The sequence below is a fragment of the Sarcophilus harrisii genome, chromosome 6, assembly GCF_902635505.1.
Source record: "Sarcophilus harrisii chromosome 6, mSarHar1.11, whole genome shotgun sequence".
Classification (NCBI taxonomy): Eukaryota; Metazoa; Chordata; class Mammalia; order Dasyuromorphia; family Dasyuridae; genus Sarcophilus; species Sarcophilus harrisii.
The window spans coordinates 191,403,859-191,418,222 of NC_045431.1; the positions used below are offsets into that span (position 1 = coordinate 191,403,859).

Here is a 14,364-nt window from a genome sequence, read left to right on the forward strand (position 1 = left end):
CTGAGTGAAATACTCTTTTCTTCCCTTAGTTTGTGAGCTGTATGTGCATGCCGACTGTGTCCCCTTTGCCTGCAGTGACTGCCGCCAGTGTCATCAAGATGGTCACCAGGACCACGTAAGTGTCTTCAGGGACTTCCAGATGCTTGGACAAACTCAAGAAAAATGCCCAAGTGTGTAGAATTATATGAGGGATTGTTCTTTCTGAATGGGGGGAAAAAAAGCGCAGCTTCCTAGAATTCAGCTGACATTTGAAAATCTTTTCTTGATCTTCCTTGTGCTTGGCCTGGCCCTGCCCTCAGAGAGCTCCAGGAATGTGTTAAATTATCATGTCTATGCAGAAACCTCACAAATTATCTATTCAGCTCCATTCTGTCCCCTGAGCTTTAGCTTTTCTCATGTCTTGGCTGTTGGGCATTTCAAACTGGTATCTTAGAGTCTTCTCATACACAAAACTGAACTCATTATCTTTCCCCATAAGCTTTTCCCTATTCCAAACTTCCCTCTTTTTATCAAGGGCACATGAGCCTTCCAGTCTCCCCTTGACATGTCCATTAGATTATAATCTCCTTGTGGACAGGAACTATTTTTTGCCTCTATTTTGTATCCTTAAGGGCTTACTAAATGTTTATTTGTGTCCTCTGTGATCTGACTTAGTTTTCTTATTATTATTCCTTCCTATTGATGAACACTGGCTCTGATCTTTGTTTTCAGGACACATACCATCATCACTGGAGGGAGGGCAATCTCTCATCAAATGTCCGCTGCGAGGTATGTAAGAAGACCTGTGGGTCCTCGGAAGTGCTGTCAGGCATGCGGTGTGAATGGTGTGGCATTTTGGTAGGTTTCTAATAATCCCATTCATTATAACAATTCTTATCTGGGTTGCACTTTGAGACAGACAAAAACTGATTTATTAAGTGCTTACTCTGTGCCAGGAACCGAGCTAAGTGTTGGGGATACCAAAAAAGCAAAAGACGTTCTCGCACTCCAATGGGGGCAGACAGCAGATAGGATATGGGAGCTGAAATCTGAAGCTCTACCGCTTATGTCTGAGGGACCCTAGCCAGTTTGTTTAAACTTTTTATGTCATAGTTTCCTGAGGAAGGTAATGGAATTAGACTAGACCAGGGTTTCTTAATCTGGGTTTTGTAGACTTTTAAAAAATATATTAAATTTTAATAGTATTTTAATAATAATTAAATTAATTGTAATAATAATAATAGCTGTATTTCAAAATATTGGATTTACTCAGTAATCCTTTGTATTTTGTATTCTGCATTTAGTAGCATGATTCAGAGAGGCGATTTATAAACTTTATCACATTGCCAGAGGTCTTTATTGTCTAGTCTAACTCTGAAATCTTATGGCATTTGTGAATTAATATGGGAAACAAGGAAAAAAAACTAACCAAGACAGAACATTCTTCAGTGTAATGGGATCATCTTGCTTTATATCTTCTCTTAGTGAACAGCAGAGCTCTTTGTTCCTTATCTCGCACAGCTAATATGTTCAACCTCTAAGTGGCTTTGGGCACAATGGGGATATTGGGACCTTGCTTTCTATATCTTTGTAAACTAAAACCTCAGCCCCTTTATTTGGCAGCGACGGCCCTCTCTAGTCTGTCACTGTTCTACCTGTCCCGGTGATTCACAGGACTCCCTTCCATTCACTTTATGCCCCAGCCAAGCTAGATGACTTTATGCACTCAAATATTCCCGGCGCTGACTTTTGTTCATCATAGTTCCTATGGCTGGAGTGCCCTCCTCAGCTGTCTATGGCTGTTGAATGTGTATAAATTCCCCTGTTTTATGACTAGAACTCTCCATCCAAGAGGAAATTTCAGGTAGGAAGCAGTAGAGACTAGAATAGCCTTCACTTTTGGAGTAGATGCTATTCTGGGAAGAGGACATACAAAAGGGGTTATTGTTGTTCAGTCATTCAGTTGCACTCAACTCTGTGTGACCCATGGTCTTTGTCCATGGAGTTTACTTGGCAAAGATACTGGAGAATTTGCTATTTCCTTCTCCAGTGTGTCCCCATTTTATAGATAAGAAACTGGGGCAAATAGAAGCTAAGTGTCACACAGCTAGTATTTGTTAAACAGTATATAAAGCCCTATGGCTTGTGCTGGGGGAGAAGCAAAGTTTAAATATGGTCTTTTCCTTAGTGGAGTTAACAGTCTAGTGAAAAAATAAGATTCACAAAAACTGATTCAGAGGAGAAGCAGCATGTGCTACACAGGAAGGAAGACCTTTCCTGGGATCAGAAGTCTTGGTTTTGAGTTTTGCTTTGGCCACTTACTAGTTGAAATCCTCTCTCAGTAGCCTTCTCTATAATGTGCATATAATAATACTTGCATCATGGACCATACACAATTGTTGTAAGCCACAGTGTGCTCTGGAAGTGAGAACAATGATTATGTTCCCTTTCTGGGCCTCTTCTCACTTGTTAAATGAGGGAGCTAGACTCAAAAAGTCATTTAAGTCTCTTTTAATTCCAATCTGTGATTCCAGGAAATTAAGACACAGAGAGGGAGTGACTTATTGATGGCTATATAACTACTAAGTTTAGAGACCCAACTGAAACTCAAGCCCAAGACACATTCTCTATACCCTGCACCATCTCTTTTTTTTTTTTTTCAGGAGGGGAAGAGGGTTGGATTTAATCAAGGTTAAATGATCTGTCCAGGATCACATAATAAGTGTCTGAGACTGGATTTGAACTCTTGACTCTGGGATCGGTGCTCTAACCACTGCACCACCTAGCTGCCCCCCCATGCCATCTTTTAAGGGCAAAATATTTTATTATTAATTTGTGGTGTTTATTAATAATAATAATAATAAACATTTCTATAGTCTTTTAAAGCTTGTAAGCTCTTTATACAGATGATCTCTTTTAATTCCCTCTGAATTACAGCCCTCTGAAGTAAGTACAATTCTTATCTCCACTTTAGAGATCACAAAACTGAAGTCTGGAGAGTTTAAAAGATTTGTCCAGAATCATGAAGCAAATAAGTGTCAGAGGGAGAACCCAAAGCCCAGGTGGTCCTGACTACAAGTTCAATAGTGTTCTGTCCACTACACCATCCTGCCAGAAGGCTATTAGAAATAATCTAGTCCGGGTTGCCTATTTTATTGAGGAAAAAATTGAGGTCTGGTGAGATTGCAGTCTCATCAGAATCATCCAGATAAGAAATATTGGAGGTGGGATTTGAATCCCAGTCCCACACCTACAAATCCTGAACTTTTTTCACTTGCTGTCCTTATCCCTCCATTTCTCAGCTCCTTCTTCTTTCCTGTTTTTTCTTGATACAAGATTTTCCCATTCAATGTTTCCCTCAGTGTTCAGGGTTGAGTCTTTGTTATAACTTTGTTTGTTGTTGTGCTTTGATTTGGTTCTAGGCTCATACTGCCTGTTATGCTGTTGTGACTCCTGAGTGCACGTTTGGCCGGCTGAAGAATATGATTCTTCCCCCTAACTGTGTGCGTTTGTCCTCTCGAAATTTCAGCAAAATGCACTGCTTCCGGATCTCAGAGAGCATCCATACGGAGCCAGGTATTGGGGGGGAGAGGGGAAAGGGGAGAAGGATAGTTGTTGTTTTTTAAATAAATATAATTCATAGAATTGGTAGGTTGGAAGAAGCCCTATAGGTCATCTAGGGTAGCCCCAAACCAAACAATGAATCCTTCCTGATTTACCAGTGTCCAAAATCTTTGTTTCCTAGTCTATAAGTAAATATTCCCCATAGGAGGTAAGAATACTGTCTTGATCCAACAGGCTACTGCTGGGCAACTTTTGGTGTTAAAATGAGGACTCACACTTCATTGTTCATTTACAGAATTTACCAGGATCAAATGATTTAGAATGGAAAAGGGATTCTATGAACACACACCACATGTATTGTGTGAATGTGCATGTATATTTTAATATTTGTCATTCAGTTCTTTTTTAAGTTATGTCTGATTCTTTGTGATTCCATTTGGAGTTTTCTTGGTAGAGATACTGGAATGGTTTGCCATTCCTTTTCCAGCTCATTTTACAGGTGAGGAAGTTGAGGCTAACAGTATTAAGTGGCTTGCCCAAGGTCACACAGCTATTAAGTTCGTGAGGCCAGATTTGAATTTAGGAAGATGAGCCTTTCTGACTCTAGGCCAGTATACTATCCATTGCACCACCTACCTACCCTTCATATTTTGACAACTATATTTCAATATAATTCTTCTATAATCTTATGCATTTTATTTTATGCATTTAATAATACGATTCTGTAAAGGGACCCATAAACTACTTGCCAACAGTGTCTGATACAAAAAAATGTTAGGAACCTCTAATTTAGTTCTACTCCTTCATTTCATAAGGGAGAATACTAAAGCTCAAAGTAATTTAAGTGCCATGTCTATAATTACCCCAGAAATAAATAGCAAAGTTCAAATTTGAACCCATATTCTCTGACTCCAAATTTACTACTCTTTCCACCATACCAAATTGCTTCTTTTAGGTCATTACTGATTTAGTTAAACTTTAATTTAAAAATAACCATCTAGCATTAATTGGGCACTTACTGTTTATGGAGCTCTAGGGATGGATAGAGGTACAAATACTATCTCCATCCTCAAGAAGCTTGCACCCTAATTGGGGATGCCCCTAAGAGCCCTCTCTGTTATCCATCTATCCAATGAAGAGGTCATACTCAATGATTTCTCCTTGGAAGCCAAGCCCACTAAGTCTAATCCCTCTTCCACTTTTTAGACAATAGAAGATTGTTGTTATTTGTCCCTAGATCAAGGACTTCAGGAGGATGTAGACTTGACTTGCAAGTGAATTGGATTTAAATAAGGTGGGGTTGTGGAAGGTCATCAGTCTCACTCTTTCCTCAGAACTATTGGACTGCACTGGCATGGTAGAGCACCAGAGAGATAGTTGAAATAGTGATTACCTACCTTCTGCTTGGTACTCGATTCTCTAGGAAGGCAGGACCTGGCTTTAGAGCAAGGGAGAAATGTTAAAGAAATTCAATTCCAATAAACATTTGTTCACTTACTCTGGAGAGATAAAGATGAAAAAATGACAATCTCAGTCTTTCAAGGAATTTGGTGACTACTAAGTGAAAATGTTACATGTACATGAATCACTATTAAATAAGATAGAGGATCATAGGAGCGAAGGAGAGATTGTGAAGGAAGTGCTTTTTAAATCATAAATGTGAGGAAAGCAGTAGTAGTTTTTGTCTTTCAGAGAAAGTGTTCTGGGAACATTTGAATGTGCCGAGTAATATTTTAGGAAGAATGCAATACTCTGTTAGAGAAATTGGAAGGGGAAAAGATTGGATGCAGATAGGACACAGTCACAACAGCCCAGACACAAGACAGGTGGAGGAAAGAGAGTCAAGGTGCTGGCAGTGAGAAGGCAAATGAAGAGGTGGCTAGGAGAGACTTGATAAAGAAAAGATGGCCAGAACTCAGTTAATGATCTAGGAGTAAGAGAGAAGAGACAACCCCTCATAGCATGTGAGCTCCTTGGGGGCAGGGATTCTTTTGTTTTATTTTTGTACCCCCCCCTCCCCCAAGGCTTACCCCAAGGCCTGACTTATAGTAGGAACCCAGTAAATACTTGATATATTGGATTGGATAAAAGAGTCAAAGATGATAAACTTTCAAGTCTGAGTGACCTCCATCACAAGGGGGAACATGTCTGAGAAATGGAGTATCATCATGGTTGGCAATACAGAGACATCATGGTTCAGTTGAGAGAATATCAGGATGGCAGGATACTGGACTGTGCTCTTGAGTAGTGGATTTAAATCATACTTCAAAACCTGCCTCGGACATTCCTAGTTTTGTTACCAAAGGCATGTTATTTAACCTCTCTGTGCCTCAGTTTTCTCATCTGTAAAGGGGAGATAATTATGCCTGAGGTATCTGCTTTACATTATTGTGAGATATTTACGTTATTATATACACATACATATACAAATTTCAGATCTCAATAAGAGATGATTATTCTGGGTTCTATCACATAGTATCATAGAATTTAGGGCTAGAATTCAGAGATGCAAATAATTCAACCTCCTCATGATGTAGATGGGGAAGCCGAGGATATATAACTGGTTGAAGTCATATAGGTCATAAATAGCACAGTTGGAATTAGAACTTCCACATAGGAGGCTTTTTTTTTATAGACCTTGCTTGTGGGTTTGCTAGCCATATGACTATGAAGAACCATTTCTTTCTGAACCTTAGTTTACTTATTTGTTAAATGAAGATAATAATAGCCCTTGCCCTATCCTAATCACAGGGCTTCTTGAGGATCAAATGGGAGTATAGACGCATATTAGTGGTTTAGAAAGTTTACTACAAGGATCTGTGATTTGACTGCTAAGGGAGAGCCCATTTGGCAGGAGGTCTGTGGGGAGAGTGAGAGGTAGGAGGAGAGAGAGGGAAGAAATGGGGGCATCCTAGAGAGCGCTATTAAGAGGTCAGTGGTCGCGACAGAAGTGGGACTTGGCTGGTAAATAAAGGATGCTGTTATCAACATTAGAGAAAGCCAGACTGAGATTGTGCAGATTGTATTTTGCGTATCTGAGATGCTATGCTAGCTAGCTGGGTACTCTTTGAGGTTCCCTCAGGAAATAAAAGATCCTGAAAAGTGCCATCCCTTCTTATAAGAACTCATGGGCTGATCTTTTATGAGTTTCTCTGAGGATGGAGTTTCTCTTGATGATGAGGAGGAACCAGGATACTAACCTATGTCTTTCATGAAAGGTACATCTTGTTGTATCTGAATAGCAAATAGTTTGGATTTTAGAGTTATTCTCCATATTATAGATAACCACTGTTACCAAGGGTGCCATTTTCTCTAGGGAAGTTGGGTTTTTTAAATGGAGATTTCATATTTTAATGTTACATAAAATTTGAAATAGGCAGCCACATGGCACAGTAAATATAGTACTGAACTTGGGATCCAATACTCAGGATCTTCCTGATTTCAAATCTGACCTCAGATACTTAATAGGTGTGTGACCCTCAGCAAGTCACATAACCCTGTTTACCTTAATTTCCCTTTCTGTAAAATGAGCTGGAAAAGGAAATGGCAAATTACTCTAGTATCTCTGCCAAGAAAACCCCAGAATAGGTCATGAAGAGTTGGACATGACCAAAATGATTCAACAATAACAGCAAAAAATTGTGAACCAAACACTAGCTGTAATTTGGGGTAGTCGATGGTAGAAATATATTATTCAGTTATTGTCATTTGGGTAATCTAGAACCTCCTTCTTCTTTGCAGATGATGTTGATGATGCTGTGGACGCTGGCCCAGCTCCAGGGTCATTGAAAGATGCCCAGGTTTCTACAGACTCCAGTAAGTAGTTGTATCAGAGGGAGAAAATTTCATAAATTGTTTGTTTGTTAGTAACTTTCCCTATGGGCTATTATTATGTATGGACCTTCTCAGTTGAGGCCACTGGGATAGGAGAAAGATTTATGAATAGGTCTATATGTTGATATGAAAATCTTTTACTTCAATTTTCACTCCAGCAAAACCACAATTGACCAGAGATCACAAATAGCTGGAGTGTTTCCGATACTTGATAAGGAAGGTGATGGTTTCTTTTACACCCACAAAGGAGAAATAAGCTTGTATCATATAGTTATTTTTAAAAGTTCATATATTCCAGGCTCAAGGTCCACTCAGCCCAAATCTTCTCTATTCAAGGTCCCCTGTAGTGAAATCTGAGGTTTGGCATTTTTATCAATGATTGCAAGGAAGTATTGATGGCATATATCTCCCATTTGTAGATGACACAGAACTGGGAAAGATTACTAATAAATCCAGCAATATAGTTCAGAACCAAGAAGATCTCAGGAGTGTAGAAAAATCGGCCAAGCCTAACAAAAGTAAAATTTAACAAGGATAACTGTGAAATCTTACAATTGATCCTAAAAATCATGTTTCCCCCCTTCTTTTTTTCTAGTGCTACTATATATACTAGCTATGTGAGTAACTTATTTCCTGTCTCTAAGCCAAAGTTTGCATTTGTTGTTTTTTTGTTGTTTTTTTTAAACCCAACTGTAAAAAGGATGTGGCAGGTATAGATGCTTCATTTGTGGTTTTAGTGCACCACAAATTCAGTGAGTCAGTTGTATAGCCAAAATAGATGATGTGAACTACGGGATAGGGAGTGGACCTGATTTCACTGGAATTTTAATGAACCCTCAGGTAGGGAAACTCCCTGCAATTTAAAAGACTTAAAGGGTTGCCTAGGGCAGAGCTTCTTAAACTTTTTCCAGTCATGACCCCTTTTCTTCTAAGAAATTTTTACGTAACTCTGGGTATACAAAGCAAACATTAATGAATCATAATTTCATAGCCTCCATATATTGTTATAAGATCCTACCTGGGGTTTTAAACTAGAATTTAAGCAGCTGTGGCCTAGATCAATGAGATTAAGTTATTTGCCTAGGGTTTGTGTCCCATACCACCCGGTATGTGTCCCAGGGTGCCTCGAGTCCCAGGCTTTTTTGCTTCCAAGGCCAGCTCTGTTTTATTATGCTTCTTCCAATGGGAACTTCATTTGATTGTCTTAGTAGAGGTTTACTGTTCAGAGTGAAGGCTGTGAGACTTTTAATCAAAGCATCTCTGGGAATATTGTATTTAGACCTGGGCCATACATTTGTGGCACAGACTCTGACAAGCTTGAGTTCCTGTAGAGGAGAGGGGCCAGGAAGGTGAGGGAGGTGAGCTCTGGAGACCCAGAGGGATTGCTTGAAGAACCTGGGAAAGTTTAGCCTGGAAAAGAGAAGGTCTAATAGCAGCACCATTACTTTCTTCAAATATTTGAAAGATTGTCATATGGAAGAAGGATTCAACATGACATTTGGCCCTAGGGAGGAGAACTAGGAACATGAGTAGCAGATGCAGATTTCTTGACTTGACAGAAGTCAAAAAACATGGACAATTCATCTTGTTCAGAAGTGGAGCAAGTTGTCTTTGGAGGTGACCCTGTAAGGGGAATTCTTGTTAGATATAACTGAGATGCTCTCTGAAGTCCCTGTGAAATAGGTAATTCTGTGGTCCCATGACCTTGTGGTCCTTCCTCCCTTGCTTTTTGGAATTGCAATGAGACTCCATGGATTCTGCTAACTAGGGAAGACGTGAATAGAGATATCTTTGGAGTATGAAAAAGTAAGGACAAATTAAAAACAAATTTTCAGACTTTCAGCCTAGATAGCAACTTGATAGATTAACTCTCAGTTGCCCAGATTTACTCATTACCTAGTATCCTCAGATGGTAGGTTATGTGATATGTTTTCCTGTTAGAATGTTATGTATGTAGTAGGTTGTATGTAGTATGTATGTGGCAGATTGTGTTTATCTTTTCTTGCTAAATGTAAACCCTCGAGGACAAGAGCCATTGTTCTTTTTTCCCTTATATTCATCTCCCCAGCTATAGTACCTGGCATTCATGAAGTACTTAATAAATGATTGAGGACTTGATTGTAGGGAGCCCTCCAGTTTCCTTGCCTCTTCTCTCCAGGGATGCTGAGAGAAGAGAGAGTAGGCCTCATGGGGGGAGGAGGCACATACTATTCCTGCCAGAGAAACGGCATTTGAAGATAGAGAATCACAGAACTTTGAGCTGGAAGGAAGTGCAGATGTTCTGTAGATTCTCCCATAACTCCCTTTTAGCTTCCTCCAACAGAAATCTATGGCAAGTGATCACACAGTCTCAGTTTTGAGACCTTAAGTGATGGGGAAATTCATTTTTTACCCAGGGAAACTTATTCAACTCCTACATAGAAAGTTTTGTTAAAATTTTTCTTTTTTTTTTTTTAGTTTATTTTTTAAAAATATTCTTAATAGTATTTTATTTTCCAAATACATGTAAAGATAGTTTTCAAGATTCATCTTTGTAAGATTTTGAGCTCCAAATTTTTTCTCCCTGCTTTCCGTATCTCTCCTTCCCCAAGACAGCAAGCAAACTGATACAGGTTTTACATTTACAATATTTTTAATATATTTCCATATTTGTCATATTGCACAAGAATAGAAAGTTTTTCTTAATATAGAGCTTAAATATGTCTCTCTGAAACTTCTATTCTTATTTCCAAACAGAAAAAAATCTAGTCCCTCTTCCATTTAACCACTCACCAGCCTTAGAATATCTATGTCATTATTCCCTTAAATCTTCTCTTCTCCATGATAAACATCTTCTGTTATCATGATCTTAGTGATCTTCTCTCCTTTGGTTTCTATTCCTCTCACCGAACTCATTGAACTTTTCTTCATATGTCAGTTGGTTAGTCAACTGGCATGATTGAAAAAAACCCCTGTATTTTTTCCCAACCACAAGTAAAGACAATGATTAATGTTCATTTTTTAAAAAATCCTCTGAAATGATCAACAGGATGATTTCAGAAAGGCCTGGAGAAGACTTACATGAACTAGTGCTAAGTGAAGTAAGGAGAACCAAAAGAACTCTGTACACAACAAAGAAGATTATGTGATGATCAACTGTGATGGATTTGGCTCTTTTCAACGTGATTCAGGCCAATAGACTGTGATAGAGAAAGCCATCTATATCTAGAGAGAAGACTATGGGGACTGAATATGGATGACAACATAGTTTTTCCATCTTTGTTGTTGTTTGCTTGTTTTTTTCTTTCTCATTTATTTTTGCTTTTTGATCTGATTTTTCTTGTGCAGCATGATAAATGTGGAAATATGTTTAAAAGAATTGCATATGTTTAACTTATATTGAAATATTTGCTGTCTAGAAGGGGAGAGGGAGGGAGAAAAATTTGGAACACAAAGTTTTGCAAAGATGAATAGTGAAAACTATATGCATGTATTTTGAAAATTAAAAAGCTCATTAAAATTTTTTTAAAGATTAAAAAAAATTAAAAATCTCGAGTTCCAAATTTTCTCCCTTCTTCCCTTATCTCCCTTCTCCTTAAGCAATTTGATATGGGTTACATATGTGTAGTCAATGAAAACATATTTCTGTATTAGTCATGTTGTGAAAGAAGATACATAACAAAAGTAAAAAAACCATGAAAAATTACAGAAAGTAAAAAAAAGTTTGCATTGATCCACATTCAGATTCTATCAGTTCTGTCTCGAGAGGTAGATAGCACTTTTTCACGATAAATCTTTTGGAATTGTCTTGGATCATTATATTACTGAAAATAGCTAAGTTATTCACAGTTGATCATTGTACATTATTGCTATTACTGTATTCAGTGTTTTTCTGGTTCTGCTTACTTCACTTTGCATCAATTTGTATAAATCTTTACAGGTTTTTCTGAAGTCAACCTGCTTATTAATTTTGTTCAGCCATTCCCCAATTAATGGGCATCCCCTCAATTTCCAATTCTTTGTCACCACAAAAAAGAACTGCTGTAAATATATTTTTAAAAAACCTCTTTGGGATATATATTTAGTAGTGATGTCACTAAATCAAAGGGTATGCACAATTTGATGATTCTTTGGGCATAGTTCCAAACTGCTCTCCAGAATAGAAACTGGTATTTATTAAGTGCCAGCTATGTGCCAGATATTCTGCTAAGGACTAATGATAAAAAGAAAAGCAAAATACAGACGGTCCGATTTGTATGTTCCGTTTTGTCAATGTCTTTGCCAAGATGATATGCCCAGAACCATGCCCGACACTCCAGATGGCCCAGCAGTGGTGGGTCTGTGCTCTTGTTCTGGATAATGGCCCTTGATCATGTAGCCTAAGATTCCCTCAGTTGTTTTGGCTGCCAGAAGAAGGGGTGGAGGAGTTGGTGGGAGTGGTGGTGTGGTCCCTGGGGCTCATAGGAGTAGCACCTCAGTCACTTTGCTTTTAGCTAAGCGGTAACAGTATTTGGAAGACTGAGATAATTACTTTTCTCAGGCATTTAATAGACTTATCACGACCCAATTAATGCAGCAGGGAGTCTTCAGATGGAACCAACAGAGAGGAAAAATGTTTTTGTAAAATTCCCCAGGTGTCTAAATGCTGTTCACTAGGGAAGACCAGAAAAGGGAAGGGGGGGAAAAAACTTAATCCCTTGGAGGCCTGCTGGTGACTTTACAGATTCAGAAGCTCCAAGACTGTCAGCTCTGAAAGGAACCTTGTGGCCCAGAAATAATGTTAATGTTACCATCTATGATTATCAGAGGTGAAAGGGACCTTGAAAAGCCATCTAGTCATTTCACAGATGAGGAAAACTGAGGCCCAGAGAGAAGAAAGCATTTATTTGTCAAGGTCACAGAAACTCAGGAACCAAACCTTAGACCTCCAGATCCTTTAAGAGTTCAGAGAATTGCTTTGTAAATATTGGCTATTTGCAGAAGATAACTGCTTGTCTTCTAGGGTAGGAAGAAGTTCCCAGCATGCATTTGTTATCTGCAGCCACAGAGCCTCCACACCAAGTCATTTCCCCTGTATTTGTGGAACCCTCAGTAGCAGGCATGCTAGAAATAATGGCTTTTTTTCCCCCTCTGATAAAGTCAAATGATTATGTTGGCTTCCTGCTCACATCAAGGAGTATTCTTGTTTATCCCACAAAAGAGAAGAGGACAGGAAATGGTCTTTGGGTTTACCACCTCTTTCTCCCAGTCCTCTTGCTATATATATTGCAATGTGATTATCTTCTTGTCTATTGTCTTCTGACCATCAGCACACTTAGAATCTCAAGCACACTGGGAATTTTTCCTTGGTCTCACATTCTCTGACCACAGGAATCGTTTTAGCCAAAAGGAATAACCCTCTCCAGACAAAGGGAGGACAGCAGTTGTTAGAACCAGCAACAGGTTTAAATGAGCAGCTTGAATGAATAGATTTGGGCTGCATTGCAGGTGAAGGCCATTATAATCTTCCTCAGGCTCAGATTTAACCATGCCATTCCCTTGCTCAGCCACCCCTGACCATTTCATCTTGATTACAGGATAAAATACAAATTCAGGCTGACCTTTCAGGAATCATGTTTGTAACCCAGCACAATACCTTGTATGTAGTAGGCACTTAATCAGTGCTCATGTTCCTGCTTCCAGGCTCAGCACCCTCTCTGCTCCTAGCTCTACCTCTAAAACAAACAATAATAATGATTATACAGTCCTTACCTCTCTAGGACCAGATGAATGCTGCATGTAAAGTACTTTGCCAACCTTAGAATACTATGTAAATGTCAGCTATCATCATCATCATCATCATCATCATCTGAGAGGCAGCATTATGTAATGGCCACAGAGCCAAGCTTGAAGCCAAGGGCTCTGGATGCAAAGTCTGGGTAAATCAGATCACCTCTGGGGATCCTAGACAACTCTGTGAGATATAAGACAAAAAGGAGATGTCAGCGTATCTCATTAGAGAGTGTTTTCTTGCCTGAGAGTTCTCCATAACCATGAAATTACAACTGCGATTACTTTTTCCCTCCCTAGTTCTTTATTACAGGTAATCAAAATTGCTAGGCGTAAAAAGAGCAACGGAGAGATCCACAGTTGGTGTTAGTAAACTGTTGCATTTAACTATCTGTATCTAAGACACATCATCAAAAGTAGAAGAGATTTAATTCAGGAGATATAGGACCAGAAAGTCCTGAGTATTTAACAAAAGCAAAGGATAAGAGGTAGACAGCACTTTGGATACCCACCAAGTGGAAAGAGCCCCAAAAGAAGGCTCCTAGCATATGCTAGCTGGCTAGGTCCTCTTTGTGGGATTTATTAAATATAGAGGAATCTGAAAGGAACAGGGCCCAAGGACAAGCAGACAAGGATGGATTGCAATTTACACTGTTGGAGGAAGGGAACACCCACATCACTGAGATCCTTATATGATCACAGCACTTTTTAAATTTCTTTTTTTTTAAGTTTATTTTTAATAAACATTATTTTATGAATCATGTTGGGAGAGAAAAATCAGAGCAAAAGGGGAAAAGAATGAGAGAGATTAAAAAACAGAAAAAAGAAGTAAATATAGCAGGCGTTGTCCTTAGATCTTTTTCTGGATACAGATGGCATTTTCTGTCCAAAGACTATTGGAATTGCTTTGGATCACTGAACTACTGAGATGCCTTTCATAGTTGATCATCATACATTCTTGTTGTTATTGTTTACAATGTATTCCTGATTCTGCTTGTATTGATTAACATCAGCTCATGTAAATCCTTCCAGGCCTTTCCATAATACATAATCCAATAATAAACCATAATCAATAATGTTTGTTCAACATTTTTTATAAAACAATAATATTCCATTAGCTTCATATCCTGGAGCTTGTTCAGCCCCAATTGATGGACACTCACTCCTTTTCTAATTCTTTGATACCACAAAAAGCTGCTACAAACATTTTTTTTTTTTTGCACATGTGGGTCCTTTTCC

At 38.7% G+C, this 14,364-nt stretch overlaps 1 protein-coding gene across 2 annotated transcripts in view; it reads left to right on the top strand.

The window, feature by feature from the left end:
- The window catches only part of DGKQ (diacylglycerol kinase theta), a 101,857-nt gene that overhangs the window by 36,738 nt on the left and 50,755 nt on the right, over positions 1–14,364 (top strand). For both annotated transcript variants that reach the window (XM_031942662.1, XM_031942663.1), the window contains exons 4-7: positions 30–115; positions 712–837; positions 3,402–3,555; positions 7,285–7,359. In XM_031942662.1, coding sequence (XP_031798522.1) covers positions 30–115; positions 712–837; positions 3,402–3,555; positions 7,285–7,359 — 441 coding nt within the window. The remainder of the gene's footprint in view (positions 1–29; positions 116–711; positions 838–3,401; positions 3,556–7,284; positions 7,360–14,364) is intronic.